Raw genomic sequence first — 18,784 nt, 5'->3', positions numbered from 1 at the left:
GCCATCTGTCAGGGGTGCTTTGAATGCGATTTCCTGCATCTTAGCGGGGGGTTGGACTGGATGGCCCATGAGGTCTCTTCCAACTCTACTATTCTAGGATTCTAGGATTCTATGTTCAGGTAGACTGTCCTTTCCTTCCTGTAGTTTGAAGCCATTCTTCCATTGCGTCCTAGTCTCCAAGGCAGCAGAAAATAAGCTTGCTCCCTCCTCCCTAGGACTCCCCCTCATTCACATCTTGATCCCTGGCCCTCATTATGTCTCCTGTCTCTCAGCCTTCTCTTCCTCGGGCTAAACATGCCCAGCTCTTTAAGCCACTCCTCATAGGGGTTGTTCTCCAGACTCTTCATCATTTTAGTGAGCTTCAAAGGAAGAGAACACCTACTGAGTCTTGATGGGGGCACTTCCTGTGGGCCCCAGGCCTGCCCAAAGATCACCCCCAAGGCTTCTGCTCCCCTCCCCATAGCCATGAATCGGGAATGGGATCAATTTGGAAGACCCCTCTTTCCGCTCCTGTAAGACCCCTCCCCCAAATGCCTGGAGCACCCCATCCCCTTTTGAGGAGGGGGCTGTGGCATCCCCAGTGAGTGGGGAGGGGGGCTCTTGGCTTCAAAGCCTGCATTACCCCTCCCCCCAACATACACATTAACGCTGCTCTGTGTCATCATCGCAATTAAAAACTGGAAGGAAAGAGGGGGAGGGAAAGGAAACCTCTGAAAACGTATTAAAAATGCATAGGCCACTGCAAATTAATATCAAGTCAGTGGAGTGTGCTGGTATCTGGAATTAATACTATTATGCTAATCACTAATCAGAATTCAAATTGGGCCACTTGAAAGCGCAGAGGCGTTAATTGCGTGTTCAGAGGGGCTTCTTTATCTTGAAAGGGGGGGGGGTCTTCCTGCAGGTATGTATTGGGGAGGGGGTGTAGATAGATCCCTTCAGGTGTTTTGGACTGCAACTCCCACCATTCCTAACAGCCTCAGGCCCTTTCCTTTTCCCCTTCAGCCGCTTAAGCCCTGGAGGGCCCAGAAACAGTTCCGGACCCTCACTAAACTACAATTCCCAGGATTCGTGCTGATTTTTCCCATTCCTCTTCCCCTCCTCAGCCTTCCAAAGGGAATAACAACAACAACAACAACAACTATAACAACAACACTTTATTTATATTCCGCCCTTCTTCCCGAGGGGACTCAGAGCAAATTACAGCATATACACTGACACAGGCCTTGTTACAATGACATACAATGAGACACAAATACACAGACAACGGCAAAGGCTTCTCCTTTCATTTCCGGCTCTAGGGAAAATGCTCATCTCTATTTCCAAGCTGCGTTGTTTTTAGACACCTCCTGGTTGTGTGGCCGGCATTTTTGTCTTTTCCCGCTGAAGCGGTACCTATTGATCTACTCACATTCGCATGTTTTCGAACTGCTAGGTTGGCAGGAACTAGTGATGCTATGTAAATTCCCCAAAGTGATGCTATGTCAAAGTTTCTTTGGATCAAACTCCTAGCAGTGCCCAGAACATGGGAACCAGAACAGGCATCAATGATGGGATATGGCAGAGTGCTAGGACCTTCACAGCTGCCCAGTGATGCCTAGTGTTGCCACCAGCAATGTGAAACAGTCCTTTTTTAAGACATGCAGTTCAGTATCATAAATGTAATATTTATATTACATGCAATATTACTAATAATATTGCAATATAGTCCTATAATATATATTGTATGTATATACTCTTGTAAAGCGCCCTGAGTCCCCTTCGGGGTGAGAAGGGCGGGATATAAATGTCGCTAATAATAATAATAATAATAATAATAATAATAATAATAATAATAATAATAATAGGGCTAACAGTGGGAGCTCACCCTGTACGGAGGATTCAAACTGTTTACCTTCAGGTCAGCAGTTCTGCAGCACAAGAGTTTAACTTTCACAAGGGTGAAAATGATTCCTCCTCCCAAATATGAACTCAACCACGCCCCCCCCCCCCCCCGCCCAAGTATTTTCCTCTAATTCCTCAGATTGAGATAATGAAGAAAACTATACCTTTGTGCTGAGCCAATCGGAAGACCACAGGCTTCCAGAAAAGGAGAATAATAATAATAATAATAATACTTTATTTATACCCCGCCACCATCTCCCCAACGGGGACTCGGGGCGGCTTACATGGGGCCATGCCCAGGACAATACAATATAGCAAAATATAAAAACAACATAGAGAAGAAGGGGCAGCGAATGAGTTATGTGGGTGCAGACGTAGCACAGGGAGGAGTTTGGGGTGCAAAGGAGTCCCATCCCCACAGTGTCTGCAATGCTAGGAATGGGGGGGGGGGGGGCTGCAGGGAATCCTACATGAGGCAGGAGTGCTGTCTCTTGGTCCCCCTCCTTTCAGCCCTGGTCCCATTTGGGGCTCCTTTAGGAGACCAGTGCGTTGGAGGGCCAGGTCCAAACCCCACTCAGCCATTGAAGGCTGCTGTCTGGCCACACTCTCTCAGCCTCTTTGGAGGAAGGAAGGCCTTGGTGGACAGATCTGGCCAAGGGAGACCCACCATCCGCTGGACCAGGCGCACAGCAACAACAGCAACAAGAACAAAGGGAGCAAGCACTTCTTTGCCTTTCCTGGCTTAACGATGGAATCTGGATTCTGAGCAAACGTATTAAAGTAAGCTTATAATCTCTTAAAGCTGGATCCATTACCTTCTCCGAAACGTAACAAAGGAAGATCAGAGCGAGCGGCTCCGAATGAAGGCTGCTCCTTCCCCCAAAGAAAGAGCGTGGAAGTGGGATCCCTCTTTGCCTCACTGAGGGGGTCTTAGGTGGGAAGGAGCGCCAGGTGCCATCTAGTCCAACCCTCTTTTGATGCCCTCAGCATCTTCCCTGCAGGCTTTACGGGTGAGGTTGAACCTAGTTCAACTTTGTGGAAGCAGAGTTGTGCACGTGGTGCCATTGCACATAGTTGTGAACGTTTGCAGGTGTGCACAGTGACATGTGTCCTAGGTGTTAGTGTGCATGTGGTGGTGTGCTTGTTTGTGGAGCATGACGTGGGTTGCGTGGTTGCGTGGGCTGCTCTGGCCGCTCCGGCCACAGAAGGCTTTCCTGATAGCCGCCCTCCCAGTCCCGGAGGGGCTGCCCTCTTGTGCAAGGTGCGGGGAGCTCCCTTTCTGCTCCCCCGGAAGGCAGGACTTGAATCCCAAGAAAGTCAAGATAAAGAGATCCTGTTGAGACTAGCCCAGAGGGGGAGTAAAGGAGAGAATTCCAGGAGAGCAATAAAACAAGCCTTTTATTATCACAGCTGATGATAAGGCAAAACAGCCGTAGGTACCTACATTTTGTGGGTCCGTACCATGCAAATGGCCATCCCAACATATGCGTAGCAAACAAATAATTTATCTTTCGGCTTATCTAGAATTGACCAATGGCTGAGGATCTTCCCCACCTTCCACATCTATTTTGGCACAAGTGATACCAATGACCTAACTTATTTCCTCTGAGCTTTCTTCTCTCTCTGGAACTTCCTGAAGGGAGGCACCAGCTCATAGGAAGGGAGGGGCATAGGCCCCGTGTTGCACATATTACTTTGGTTCATACAAAGTGCTTATTTTGTCTATATAAAGGCTATATGATATATGCAGAAGCAAAGCTATGTTAGGCAAAAGTTTACTATTTTCTAGCTTATGGTCCCTATAATCCCAGGCAAAGTCTTAGGAATAACACACTGAGGGCGAGGGCCACGTCCCTCCCTCCCTGAGAACGTGGTCTGCTCTCCCCATCTTTGGAGGCCTTCAGAGGTGGCTTGGGTGCCCGCTTCTCGGGGCCTCTGGAGCTGGGGCTCTACTGTGCCAGACTCGGGACTGAGATGCTCTTGGGGTTCGTCTTTGGCTCTGCGATTCTCTGAGCTGAGTGGCAAAGACATTCAAAGCACCTGGGAATAAATAAAGGCAGCCACGCGAAGCCTCACTCTGTGGGTCAGCCTGGCCACCTGTTTCAGCCCCCTCCCCGCTGCCCTGGCCCTCCCAGGCACCATTTGGAAAGGCCTCTCTCTCTCTCTCTCTCGGCTTCCAGTTAGTGCAGGGGTCTCACTGGGGACGGGGACTGGGGCAACTTGAAAGAACACCAGCCTGGCTTCTCCTCACAGCAAAGCTCTGCTGAATCAGAGAAGCCTAGAATCCTGGAGTTGGAAGTGGCCCCAAGGGCCACCCAGCCCAGCCCCTTCCTGCCATGCAAGAAAACATCATCCAAGCCCTCCTGACAGATGCTCATATGCAGACCCTGTTTGAAAACCTCCAGAGAAGGAAGGAGAACTGCACCGGACTCTAAGGCGCTGATGGATCCCACAATTAAACAACTCTAATCAACAGGAAGGTCTCCCTAATGTTTAGCTGGAATCTCGTTTTTCTGCAGTTTGAACCCATGGCTCCATTGTGTCCTGGTCAACAGAAAAACAAGCTTGCCCCCTCCTCAGCGTGACATCCTTTCAAGTATTTCAACATGGGGTGTTGTGTGGTTTCTGGGCTGTATGGCCATGTTCTAGCAGCATTAATAGGCAGTGCCCCCAGGCCTTTGTGGCTTTAGGAGGGTCCCAGGATGGGCGGAAGGTGCCGTGGATGGCGACCTCAAGGAGGAGCCTCTGAGGGAGGAAGGAGGACATTCTGGGCAGCATCTCTCTCTAGCGACTGCCGTGAGGGTGTTCCCACAGAGAGTGCTGCTCACTAAAAAGGGATTGCCTTCTGCACCGGAAACAGGGCTGGATTTGGGGCCCTGGCCTAAAGGGAGGCACAGAGAGGATGGCAGCCGCTCGCCCCGGTTGGGCCACTCTTCTGGGCCCAGGTCGCTTTGTGGGAAGGCTAGTGGGGCCTTCTAGACCCCCCTCCCAAGTCTAACACTCCTGACAATTTTGGGAGAAAACCTAAACTGTATTATCATGGCTGTTATTGGTGGAGTCACTGCCAGATTGGGGAGGGGTGCTGCTATAACAGCGAGTGCATCTACACTGTACAATGAATGCATTTTGGCAGAGAAGGATAAAGACTGGGTTGCTGTGAGTTTTCTGGGCTGTCTGGCCATGTTCCAGAAGCATTCGCTCCTGACGTTTCTCCCCATCTATGGCAAGCATCCCTAGAGGTTGTGAGGTGTGTGGAAACTACGCAAGTGGGGTTTGTCAGAGTAATTAACAGCGTAGCAGTAGTTGGATGGAATCAGTGGAACGCAGAACGAAGAGACATCAGAGACGATGGTAAAACTATATACAAGTTTTACTGAAAGTAGTAATAAAGACTAACAGACTTGCAGACAAACACACGGGACTCTCACTCTAGGCAGACAGAACAGAACTGATGCAATCAGTAATGCATACACACTTGTGTCTGGACACTCCCCAGTTCCAGCCACACATCAAGGTCAACACAGCTTCTCAGCAATTAACTCTTTCCAGACTATAGTACACTCTGGATGATGCAATCAGTATGCAATACAAACCAAGACACAAATTGCATTTAAACACTATCAATACACAAATCCCACATTAACAGGGTTTACACATAACCCTGTGGAATGATGTCCAGGGTGAGTCGCATTCTCTCCTAATGTTAATGCTACTAAGATCATGGCTATACTGCCTGAAAAACTCACAGCAATCCAGTGATTCTGGCCATGAAAGCCTGCAACAAGGCTTAAGACCTTTGGAAACTACAACTCCTGTGATTCTATAGCACTGAACCGTGGCAGTTCAAGTGGGGTCAAACTGCATTCATTCTACACTGCAGACACGCCCGTCATCTTCCTTTGACAATGTTCTGATGTGGTGGGCAGGGGGCCCTTTTCCCAAAGGCCCCCAAACCTGGCCCCTTCCCCCATTGTGCTCGTGCCCTGGCCCCAAAGGCCTGCTTCTGCTCCGGGATCTCCCGGGTGCCCACCATCCATTCCTCTCCTTGGGGCCTGGCCCTGCTCTGGGGGAACCTCTTTGGGTTGCGCTGCAGTTGAGGATTAGAGGCGAAATGTTCCCTTTCCAGCTGACGCACAGCGCTGACACAACAAGCATGAGGCCTAATCCCCAGAAATGTGCTTAAGCATCACCCTGGACATGTTTGCTTATGGCCAGAATTAATGCAATTCCCTGCTCTTAAAGGAGTTTGTCCTGATGGAGGATGTTCTGGGGAGAGGCCGCATCCTTCCCTTGCCCCCCTGCTTTGAGTTCATGGCCCAAGGGAGCAGGATGGATCGAGGCCTTGCAGAGCCCGGGACTGACTGGGTGCCCAGCAAAGAAGCACCCCACGTTCCCTCTCACAGAGGGCATAAACCGCAGCAATGCTGCAAGGCTGGCTGTGAAAAATAGATGTGTTTTTAGGAGCATTTCCTGGTCTTCTCTCTGATGCGCCTGTCATGGGAAAGAGCAATGCCCCACAGTGGGTCTGTGCGCGCCTCATGGGTGGCTTTGAAGCAGCACCCCATTCCCCACATCTTTGCAAAACGGGTAAGGCCAGTTGAGGGAGGGAGGGGGCAGGGCCTTCATAAACTGGCAGAAATCACCCGTGGCCTCGTGGAATTACACACTGATTACGCTCTGCAATCTTCGAATGGCAATGTTGTGTAACGACTTCTCAGTGAAGGGAGCCAGTGTGCAGTCGTGGGCACAACTAAATGTCTTGTGTGTCTCTGTGCACATCTTCTGCCACATGCAGTATAGAGATATGTGCAGTGCACATCAGGGTGCAACAACCTTGTGCCACTCTGCTTTCGCAAACCTCAACTGACGGTGAGCATAAGTGCCCAGTTGTTGGGTTGTTGAGTGTTTTCCGGGCTGTATGGCCATGTTCCAGAAGCATTATCTCCTGAGGTTTCGCTCACATCTGTGGCAGGCATCCTCAGAGGTTACCTTATAATCTCTGAGGATGCCTGCCATAGATGTGGTGAAACGTCAGGAGAGAATGCTTCTGGAACATGGCCATACAGCCCGGAAAAACACAACCCTGTGATTCTGGCCATGAAAGCCTTCGACAACACACTGTCCAGTTGTTTCCATAAGAAGACGTCCATGGTATAAACTTGCAATGGGACTCTGGGCTTGGTCTACCCATCTGTCTGTCTGTCTGTCTGTCCAGCTCCCACTAGACTTTGCACAGGACTCTGCCCACATTCACAGCTGCCGTCTTGCAGGGCTTGCCCTTCACTGGCTCCTCCAGCTGTTTGGAGCCAGTGCTGCTCCGCCCATCATGGACATGGCCGAGCCCCATTTGCCCAGGGCTTCAAAGGCAGTGTGGCCGGTGTGTGTGTGTTGGGGGCATCTGACCAGGGAGGGGGTCTTGGGTTGCGTTGGGGCACAGTTTGGGACAAGCATTGCCCAAGAGCACCGTGACCATAAAGGGTGTTGCCTAGAAAGGGGTCAAGCAGCATCCTTCAGCCTTGAAAGCCCTCTGCAGTGGAGCCTCACTGGACATTGTGTGCCTGCTTTGGATCTGCACTTATCAATCAGTCAAGTCAATCAATCAATATCACTTTTCAATAGAGCTTAAAAGGAAGGGCAGCAAAGGCCAACCAGAAGGGGCCAGGGACCAAAGCATTTCCTGATGGAAAGATGGGAAGGGTGAGCTGGAGGTGGAGTGGCCTGAGGAGGGTTGTGGGGCAGAGGGTTGTGGTCTGTGGGTCTGGGGCCCTCCCTCGTGATGCGAGACCCGGCACCCAGCCCATGGGATGGAGGGGACTCTGTTCCTATGTGACAAGGTGCTTGTGCTCACACAGCTAAGGGGAGGCATTCGCTGCCACGGCAGTCTGAGCTTTTTATATAAAAGCAAATTGAGGCCATGATGCACAATTCTGGCATTTCTTGTTGAGGTGTGCATTCTGAACACAGTTTTGCTCTTCAAAAATAACCCAAGATAAGGGGAGTTTGTAAGGCATGACTCACTGGGAGCGAAGGAAGCCACCAATTCGGAGCCGGGTGCCCACAGAGGGGCCTATTTATACAAGGCAGGGATGGGGCCTGATATATTATGGGGTGGAGTGGGGGGGGGAGTGAATCAGCCCCAGAGGAGAGTACTTTGAGTTGGAGGGAAGCAGTAGGGAACCTGGGCTCTGCACAGCCCTGAACTTTGCATTTCGCGCGCCTGTCACTGCCTGCCTAACTCCATGTGCTTCCTCTGCTTCCTCCGCAGGACCTGGACCCTGCTCTACAATGGAAAAACTGCTCCTGTGCCTGCTGCTCATTGGCGTAGTGGTGAAGGCGCAGATCTGTCCGAAGCGGTGCGTCTGCCAGATCCTGTCCCCGAACCTGGCCACACTTTGCGCCAAGAAAGGCCTGCTCTTTGTCCCGCCCAACATTGACCGGCGGACGGTGGAGCTGCGCCTGGCGGACAACTTTGTCACCAGCATCAAGCGGAAGGACTTTGCCAACATGACCAGCCTGGTGGACCTGACCCTGTCGCGGAACACCATCAGCTTCGTCACGCCCCACGCCTTCGCCGACCTGCGCAACCTGCGGGCCCTGCACCTGAACAGCAACCGGCTGAGCAGGATCACCCACGACATGCTGAGCGGGCTCACCAACCTGCACCACCTGATCCTGAACAACAACCAGCTGACCCTGATCTCCTCCACCGCCTTCGACGACGTCCTGGCCCTGGAGGAGCTGGACCTCTCCTACAACAACCTGGAGACCATCCCCTGGGACGCCGTGGAGAAGATGGTCAGCCTCCACACCCTCAGCCTGGACCACAACATGATCGACAACATCCCCAAGGGCACCTTCTCCCACCTGCACAAGATGACCCGCCTGGACGTCACCTCCAACAAGCTGCAGAAGCTCCCGCCGGACCCGCTCTTCCAGCGGGCGCAGGTCCTGGCCACCTCGGGGGTCATCAGCCCCTCCACCTTCGCCCTCAGCTTCGGGGGCAACCCCCTGCACTGCAACTGTGAGCTGCTCTGGCTGCGGCGCCTCTCCCGCGAGGACGACCTGGAGACCTGTGCCTCTCCGGCCCTGCTCTCCGGCCGCTACTTCTGGTCAGTGCCCGAGGAGGAGTTCCTGTGCGAGCCACCGCTCATCACGCGACACACCCATGAGCTGCGGGTGCTGGAGGGGCAGCGGGCCACTCTGCGGTGCAAGGCCCGCGGGGACCCCGAGCCCACCATCCACTGGATCTCCCCCGAGAACAAGCTCATTTCCAACGCCACCCGCTCGCTGGTCTACGACAATGGGACGCTGGACATCCACATCACCACCGTGAAGGACACGGGCAACTTCACCTGCATTGCTTCCAACCCAGCCGGGGAGGCCACCCAGTCGGTGGATCTCCACATCATCAAGCTGCCCCACATTGTGAACAGCACCAGCCACATCCACGAGCCGGACCCGGGCTCCTCGGACATCTCCACCTCCACCAAGTCCGGCTCCAACGCCAGCAGTAGCGGTGGCGGTGGCAGCAGTAATGGGGAGGCCAAAGTGAGCCCGGACAAGAAGGTGGTGGTGGCTGAGGCCACGGCCTCCACTGTCTTGCTGAGGTTCAACTTCCAGAGGAATATCCCAGGGATACGTATGTTCCAGATTCAGTACAACGGGACCTATGATGACTCGCTCGTCTACAGGTGGGGATCCCAAAACACGTCCACTCACAAGCAGTGGAACCTGCCAATGCTTATCTTTTTGCCTCTTGCTCCCTTTGCCCCATGGGGCTTGGGGGGCTATGGTGCCTCCCAAGGAATGGCTCACTGCATGTCCATTTTGCCTCCCTTAAAAATGTTGGATGCCTTTGGGTATGGAGAGTGAAGGTCTCTTGGGTTTGATACACCGGAGTGAGAGTAGGGCAGTTGGATGGAGCAAATAGCATTTAAAAAGACTTAGATCTTCATGGGTATCTCTGTGTACAATAGTAGTAAGGAGCATGTCGGTTGAGAGGCTGTTGGGGTGGGCAGGGCAGGTGTAGGACCACCCTTCTGTGATCCTGGCCACTATCTCCAGGCTTCGGAGCAGGAGGTGGCCCAGGGCTGGCTCTGAGGACCATGAGCAAGAGTGGCCTGTGATGCCCTCCTCTGCTCCGTGGCCCAGTGGGAGCCCTCTTAGCGTCAGACTGGCAGAGCGCCCGGGGTGAGGAGGTGTGTTTAAGGGAGACTTCCTTTCTCTCCGTGGGGTTTGGTCATCCTTCTGAAGGAGGAGTTTGGGGCCGTTGGAGGTTATGTTGGCTGAGAAGCTCTGGGGGTGTGACAAATGGAGGACACCACTCAGTGTTGCATGTGCAGCTCTTATTTTGGGGAGGGAATGGTGTGGATTTGACTGTTGAGATGTCTATCTGGTGAGAATATCCTTTGCAGAGAGCCATGGGAGATGCCACGTCTGTGGAGCAGTGCCCTAACAGAGACATCTCGGGCTCCTTGGGAAGAAGGGGAGGAGATGGTGGCACTTGCTGGCCATTGGTGGCTGAAAGTGCCATAGAAACCAGGCAATGATGTCAGCAAATGGTCCAGATCTTGTGTTCCTCATCCTTAGGGCGGGGGACCCAGTTAGAGCCCACATTCAGTTCGCAGGGGGCCTGCCCTTGATGACTAGAACTCAGACTCCCAAAGGTGTTCTCTCACCTCATGTCTGGCTCCTTGAGGTGGACTCTTTCTTTAAAGTTCTATATATTTATTTCATACATGGACTAACAGGGTATGTCTACACACATTGGCTTTCATAAATACTATATATGCTAGGCATGCTGTTTTATACAGATATTTCATAATCTAGGTACGTTATCTCCTACAAGGTACCATGTAAATGGAGTATAAATTGGCTAAAGACACATTATTGATGCATTATAACTCAGATTTCATTTGTTGAGAGCGTTGCCTGGTCTGCTACAGACATTTATATGCAATGCAGTGTTTTGTAGCACCCAGCACTTCCAATTTCTTGCAGTAAATGAAAAGCACCTGCCTTCTTACAAAATACAGCTCAATGCTTATCAATTTAGGCCCCTTCTAAGGTCAAGGTTTTCCTGACGTTAAGTCCAGTTGTGACCGATTCTGGGGGTTGGTGCTCATCTCCATTTCTAAGCCGAAGAGCTGGCATTGTCCGTAGACACCTCCAAGGTCATGTGGCTGGCATGACTGCATGGAGCGCCGTTACCTTCCCGCCAGAGCAGTACCTACTGATCTACTCACATTTGCATGTTTTCGAACTGCTAGGTTGGCAGGAGCTGGGGCTAACAGCGGGTGCTCATTCCACTCCCGGGATTTGAATCTGGCACCTTTTGGTCCACAAATTCAGGAGCTCAGCCCTTTAACACACTGTGCCACCGGGGCCCCTTCTACACTGCCGTAAATCCCAGGAACCGATCCCAGACCATCCGCTTGTCCCAGGTTATATGGCAGTGGAGACTCGGGGCCCCAAACAAAAGTTATTTACTCTTGTAAATACTGATTGAAACGGTTATAATATTTATCCACCAGTTAAACTAGTTGTTAGATATTATAACCATTTCAATCAGTATTTACAAGTGTAAACAACTTTTGTTTGGGACCATATATAGATATCTGTGGTGATAGTGGAGACTCAGGCCCCTTCTGCACTGCCATATAAAACCCAGGTGATCTGCTTTGAACTGGACTATATTACTCTACACTGCCATGTAATCCAGTTCAAGACGGGCTCTTGAGGTGCCTCCAAAGGCCGAAGCAACGTGGCTGGCTGGCAGTGAGTCCCCTTGGGGAGATGGAAGCGGGATATAAAAATAAAATTATTATTAATAATATTAATATTAGTATATTTTGAAGGTGGAATATGTGTGTGTGTGTGTATGTCTGGGGGGACAGGACGATGACGCTGTGTCTGTGGAGCCCCTTCCTCAGAAATGTTCTCCTGGCACCACCATTTGCTTTCTAAATATATTCCTTCAAGGTTTTAGTTTTTTTCCTGCTGTTTCGTGCTGCCGTGTTTGTTCTCAGTATCACTCTGAGAAATGTGAACGCTTTCAGGTGTAAAGGTGTTAACACAGGAACAGGCCTGGGAAATCCAGCGCCTTGCAGGATGTGTTGGGTGGGGGGGGGGAGGGAGATAAAATGCAATGCAAATGCAAGGGAGGGGGCTGCCCGGTCCGGTTTGGGGCCAGTTGGAGACGGCAAGGGTCAGTTGCCGCCGGTGGGGTGGCAGGCAAGTGCCATTGCTGTTGCTGAATGTTGATTTGTGCTTATTTTGGGATAATCCGTGCTGACCTTTAATCCGCCAAGGTAATCTGTTTAGCAGAGTCAGCCCAGCTAAGAGGACATTAACACCCTCCATGTGTTGGACGATGTGTGCGCATATGTGCATGTATGCGTGTGTGTCTGCGGGGGCGACATGGGCGGGGCCTCAGGCCCAGAGGTCACGTCCATAGCCCCCCCCCCCCCAAATCCCAGCCAACGTTGCAGGGAGATAGACAGGGGCAGAGTTGTGTGGACCAAGCGTTGGAATTGCTAAGTGGATTTTCTCTGAGGCTGCTGATGAAGAGTCACACTTGATGTGATTTATCATATGTTTGTCCTCTGAATATAATATATATGCACAGGGAGGGGGGAGAGGAGCAGGCAGAACTTTATAAACATATTAGCAAAATGTTTCAGCTTCTGCCTCTGTCAAATGGCTCAAAATTAATTAACATGTACCCAGCCTTCTAAAAAGGGGGCGGGGCTTCCCTTTTGTGTGTTTGTGCCTGATTTGTTCATCTTGGAAGAACAGGATGTGTGGGAGGATTGACTTTCCATAACCTATTGCAAAACCTAACCTATTACATAAGCTATCAGAACGTAACTGCACCCAGTCTATGGGCACATGTCCTTTTGACAAATGTGAATCGCCATGAATATTATAATATTTATTTATTACAATATTTATATCCCGCCCTTCTCACCCAACAGGGGACTCAGGGCGGCTTCCAATAAAACACATATATAAAAATTATACAGTGCAATATTAATCAGTTAAAAATTATCATTATTATCAGTATTCATAAAACACATTATAAAATACAGGTAGGCGTGAATATGTGGAGACCACCTTTGGAAAACCACTAGTCAAGGAAAGCATGACCTTGTTAAAAGTCAACTCTTTGAACAAGTGATATTCATAAGCATTCATGTAATGGCACACAGGTATCTCAGCTGTTAAACTGAAAAACCATGTTGTTAGACTGCCAAGAGTAAAGACATGCCACTACAAAAATATATTTAGTTAGCAGAGGATGGTTGTTTCTTTGCAGTTGAAGTTGCCCAAAAGATATACACTCCCTTTAAACCTCTTACCGTAGTTAAAATATGCACTCAGAGATAAAAACAAAGTCTACTTTGAAAAATAATGTATCTTGTGTTAATTCACCATACATTTATTTAAAAAGTTCAGTTTCAGAAACAATATACCATAGTTCTTTCTCTCTGTGTTGAGAACACAGGATATAATTCTTTATCAATAGTCCATAGTCTTTGAGTATAGTTGTGCTCACTGAAGTCCATAAGCAAATGTTGAAGTCTCTAAACTGATTTTTCAACTGAAGTCCAAACAGATAATTGCATGCACGCACCTACTTTCAGGTCTAAACAGATACTGAATATAAAATGGAGTCCTGAGTCTGCACATGCTCAGTATAATCACATGTCTATAACTCCTCCCACACCAAAGAGTCAAACCAACATACACATAGAAAACAAGTTACCAAATATACACATTAACAAATAAATAGTGAGTGGCTTGGTACGTAGCTATTTCCAACAAGGAGCAAGAAATAATTTGACTTCTGTGTGTATGATGAAGAAAGGGTAGGGAATATTTGATATCCGTAGCAGGGTTGAGTGCAGTGTAGCCTGTGTTATATATGAGCTTATGGTAGGAAATAGGAGAGGAAATAACACAGGAGGCTATGGCTTGAAAAGGGGCAAAAACCCACTGCAATAGATGCTAGTAATCAAAGATTGGATAGAGAAAAAGAAAGTGACTTAACTTTGACAGAAGGGTCCCTAATGCAGACTCTCACTGAGTGTGTGCAGGGCATCTTGATTGATGCGGAGAGAGGCCTCATGATGCTCCCTTCTGAAACACATTTTGGGAAGAAGAGTCCTCTACATGCAGGAAGGAAGCAAAATACCTTGGGTTGAATATGCCTAACAAGCAGAGGTGAATAACAAGGAAGTAGCCCCAACCCCAAGGTTCCCTATGTCTAATTGCTCTCGATCAATTTTGATCCTATTTTGGCCCTCCCTGCAGGTGTTTTGGACTTCAACTCCCACCATTCCCAACAGCCTCAGGCCCTTTCCTTTTCCTTTTGTGTGGCCCCAGAGGGACTCCTGTTGGGCCCAGAGCGTAAGGCCCAGTGCTGACCCGCTCTCTTTCTCTCCCCCCACAGGATGATCCCTCCCACCAGCAAGACCTTCCTGGTGAACAACCTGGCTGCGGGGACCACCTACGACCTGTGCGTGCTGGCCATCTACGACGACGGCATCACCTCCCTGACGGCCACGCGGGTGGTGGGCTGCATCCAGTTTGCCACGGAGCAGGACTATGTCCGGTGCCACTTTATGCAGTCGCAGTTCCTGGGGGGCACCATGATCATCATCATCGGGGGCATCATCGTGGCCTCCGTCTTGGTCTTCATCATCATCCTCATGATCCGGTACAAGGTGTGCAACAACGGTGGCGGTCCCGGTGGGGGCAGCGGAGGCGGGCACCACAAGGCCACCAAGGTCAGCAATGTGTACTCGCAGACCAACGGGGCCCAGGGGCAGGGGCCGTCTGGGTCCAAGCAGGCTGCCGTGGGCCATGAGGAGGAACTGAAGTGCTGCAAAGTTGGAGGCGACAGCACGGTGGTTGTGCCCTCGTCCTCGGACTCTTCCGGCCAGGACTCCTCAGGAGCTGGTGCTGCCGCTACCTCTGCGACGTTGCCTCACACGTGGACTGCGGGCCCTTCCGGCTCTCAGAAGCTGAAGCGCAAGTCCATGCCAAAGCCCGGTAGCGAGCTGCTGGTGCAGTCGTGCGAGGGTGCCGGTGCCGCTTCCGCCTCCGCCGCCTCCTCCACCGGCCTGGAGTCCCAGAACACTAACCGGAACAACTCCACAGCACTGCAGCTGGCCGGGGCCCGGGGTTTGGACTGCGCCCGGGTGACGCCTTCCTCCATGTACAGAAGAGCACAAGCCAAGCCAAGTAAGTTCCTCACCTTGCCGGCCGACCCCTCCCGGGCCAAGCGCCGGTACTCTTTGAACGGAGGGGAGGCGGTGGAGTACTACTGCCGCGTGAGCGCCTCCCCCTCCGCGCAGCAGCCGGGCGGATTCTGGTCCAAGCGGAGCCTCTCCATGAACGGGATGCTGCTCCTGCCGGCAACGGGAGGCTCAGAGTCAGATAGCGGCAAAGCGACTTTTTCCAGTTCTGAGTGGATATTGGAAAGCACTGTGTGACCGGTCTGCTGCGGTGTGTGGTGATGGGTTTTTCTAATTGATTCAAAAGGGGGGACGGGCAGGGGGGAGTACGGAGGCGGCCCCCCACCGCCACCGCCTTCCCTTTCCAAACATTGCCCGAGGACTCCCGCCCGATTGAGCTGTCCATGGGGGGCTTCCCGCCCTCCCCTCGTGTCCGTGCAAAGTTGTGCACAAGCCACTGAGCACCTCCACATTCTTCCGTTTGGGTTTTCGTTTGGTTTAATCTTCCCAATGAAGGCAGATCCTTATCTAAAAAGGGAAAAAGCATGAAAACAGCACCAGTGCCTTCCCCTCCCCTTGGATTGGCATTCTGGTCCCTCGCTGGCAGATTGGGAACAAACGGGGCCTGGGCAAGGGATCGGCTCCCCCCGCGCCAAACAACAACAACAACAACAACGGATCTGTCAGTACGCAAAAAAAAGGGGGAAGAAAAGAGTATTTTTCAAAAGCGGTTGAGTGTCTTTTTCTTTTCCTTTCCCATTGACAATGGTGTTGCCTTCGTTTTCCAGGCAGATGCTGTACAAAACCAACAACTCTGTGTTGTTATGTTGTGTAAAATAAAATTATTCCATCCATACATGCAGTTGGTGTGACGGGGGAATGGTTGATCCCTCTTTGAATAAGCCTTAGCAGGGGCCCCTCTATGGCTGCTTGCCCTGTCTGCATTGGGGGCAATGGGGCAGAGGGAGACAGAGGGTTCTGGGGCGGTTTGTGGCACAGCTGGATCTGACACCCCTTTTTGGTGCTGTATTGTTCTTGCACATTGCTGTCCATGGAAGGGGCTTTGGAAAGCTGTCTGTGGAAGGCCATCCAAAAGATCAAAGGTTTGGAAGCCATGAATCCCTCTGAGGAACAGAATAGGAAACTGGGGATGTTTAGCTTAGAGAAGAGAAGGCTGAAGGAAGGGCATGAGAAATAGTTTAAGGGATGCCACATTGAGGAGAAGCCTGTTTCTAAGTTTAAAAGATTTTCAAGCAGAGTCTGTTAAGAGTGCTTGGACTGTGTCAACTGGTTTGCAGAGGAGGCTGGACCAACTGTATATGACCCTACGATTCCTCCTTGATCGTGGTGGCCTAGGAAATGTCAGTCTCTTAAGGCCAGCCCATTTCTGGGGGGCTTCCTTGTGCCTTCAGCTGCTGGGAAGGAGACAGCTCTGAATGGAAGTGGAGCTATCCTGGAATGCCGGTGAGGTTCACCCTTGGTGCCGTGTGCATTTCTCATCCAGGTTGCTCCTCTCCTTTTCTGGAATTGGCCCAAAGCAGTTCCTTTTTACTGGCTGTTTCTCTGGTTGAGTTTGAGGGGTTGTTTGTGTTCTCCAAATACACAGCTGGGCCGCTGTTGTTTTGTTTGTGTTGGTGCTTCTTCTGTCAAGAGGAGGCTGAGGCGCATCCAGGACGGAGGAGGGACATGTCTGAGCCTCGGCGCAAGGAGGTCTCCTGATGTGTTTAACTCTGTCCCAATTTTCCCCTAAAGTGGAAGGCAACATATTTGAAAAACAGTACAGATGAGAAATCTATAAAACCATTAACAAAGGTATGAATATAAAAGTTATTCAAAAACTATTAATATCTAAAGTGACAACATGACATATGTAAAAAGTTAAAGTTCATTTAAAGGCCATCTACCTTGAAAGACCTTGAAAACACTTCTGCTCCAGGTTAAAACCCAGCCCAGATTTTAAAAGCCAGGCTATTGAAGGGAGAGTAATGATGGGGCCAAGCGGGCCTCTCTGGGGAGGGAACTCCAGAGTCAACAAGGCCGCGCTGCCCCCCCTTGTTGCCATCAAATGAGCCTTGGAAGGTGGTCGATGGAGAGAAAGGCTGCCCCAAAAGATCTCAGAGGCCAAAGCGTCTCATGAAAGGAGATGCGTCACTTCAATTGGCCTGGACTCACGTTTTTATAGGGCTTTGCAGGTCAAACCAGCACCTTGAACGGTGGACCATTAGCCATTGCAGCTATTGCAAGAAGAGAATCGTGTACTCCCTGTAGCCAGCTCCCATTTGCAAAATCCAGTTCAGATACTAAAGAAATGGGAAATCCAGCAGAGTGGTTACTAAATGTGGGCAACCTGCTTGTCTCTTGACTCCTTCTGGCAAAAGGAGCTGAGGAAGGGAGCCCAGTCCGTGGGGAGATGGATGGGGCATTTCCTTTCTCACTTGCCTGGCTCTGGAGGCTCAAGCCCAGCCCTGGCTCAGGCGTCTTCTATGCAGGGGCTGTTCCCCCTCTCTTTTCTATGGCCTTTATGCACCCCCCCCCCACAATCCTCTTCTGGGGGTTGTGTTGCTGTCCTTTTGGGTTATGTTGCTGTGAAACTCAGACAAAAGGCCACTCTGAGGCCTCCTCCCAGAGAAGGGCTCCTGTGTGGATGGGATGGTGTTCCCAGCGAGGCAAAGGTATGGTGGCAGAAGATTGGGCTCTTCTTATGTCAAGACCGGGGTGGGGGCTTCTAAAGCTCTCTTCTCCCCACCCCAAGAGAGTCTGTGTTTGCTGCTTTTGTGGGGCCCTTGCAGGCGAAGAGAGGGCTGGCAAAGGCCTTCTCCTTCCTGATGCTTTTGGACCTCGTGACGGCAGAGGAGGCATGCTGCGGTTTCGACTCCCTTCGGAAGCTGCTTGTTGTGCTTGCAAGCCTTGTGTGTCTCTCGGTCCTGCAGGGATGGGGTCCAATTACAGGTCCCAGACTAAGGTTGCTTTGCAGTGTGGCTGGAGAGGCTTTGAGTTTCACCTTTCCTTCTTGCATCTTGTGCCCTTGGGGTTTCGTACTGATCTGGGCTTCTTTCTGCCTGGTGTCTCCACTGAAGTGTGGGCTGTGCGGGGCTGATGAGGATGTGCATCCATCACTCCCTTCAACCGCCAGAGACCAGAGGGAAGTGGCCAGTCCTGGCCAGTCTTGGCTTTCCTAAACTGTGGCCTCCTTCACTGGAGTCACACTGGAGTGACAGGAACAGCAGTCTTTCAACCAAATGTGTTCACTTGACTGGAATCCTGTAGGTGCCAGGCATCTGCAGAGGTCTTCCTGCAGAAGCAGCTGGAGATGTTTTGTGTGGGGAGGAAGGCCTGCGTTCAACTGAAGGTCGGTGTCACTGTGCATGCAGGCAGTGCGCAGGCCCGTAAGGTGCGCCTGCACAGCAGATGCGCCTGAGTGGCACATGTACTTGATTCTTCTTGGGTTGTATGTTCTGTTGCTATCCAGCACAATGGTCGCCTGGCTCAGTTAATGCAGTCTCACTATCCTGTGCTTGAGAGAGGGGTGTCCAATGTATTTTATGTGATATAAGGGGGGGGGGGGGAGCGATAGAGTGCCAAGGGGAAAGGTGGGGCTTGGGGGCCTCCCATGTGACTGGGCTTCATTTGGGCATTCCTTTGTGTTGGGGGCTGGACTA

At 51.1% G+C, this 18,784-nt stretch overlaps 1 protein-coding gene across 3 annotated transcripts in view; it reads left to right on the top strand.

Annotated features, from left to right (window-relative positions):
• lrfn5 (leucine rich repeat and fibronectin type III domain containing 5) overlaps positions 1-18,784 on the top strand; it is a 55,414-nt gene that overhangs the window by 34,392 nt on the left and 2,238 nt on the right. For 2 of the 3 annotated variants that reach the window (XM_062968747.1, XM_062968746.1), the window contains exons 2-3: positions 8,150-9,575; positions 14,339-15,981. In XM_062968747.1, the coding sequence (XP_062824817.1) occupies positions 8,170-9,575; positions 14,339-15,383 (2,451 nt within the window). In that variant the 5' untranslated portion in view covers positions 8,150-8,169 and the 3' untranslated portion in view covers positions 15,384-15,981. Of the gene's footprint in view, positions 1-8,149; positions 9,576-14,338; positions 15,982-18,784 lie in introns of those variants that run through there. The other variant, XM_062968748.1, reaches the window with a different exon arrangement.

This window comes from Anolis carolinensis, chromosome 1 (assembly GCF_035594765.1).
Source record: "Anolis carolinensis isolate JA03-04 chromosome 1, rAnoCar3.1.pri, whole genome shotgun sequence".
In the NCBI taxonomy this organism is placed as follows: domain Eukaryota; kingdom Metazoa; phylum Chordata; class Lepidosauria; order Squamata; family Dactyloidae; genus Anolis; species Anolis carolinensis.
This window is presented reverse-complemented; position numbering and strand designations above follow the sequence as displayed.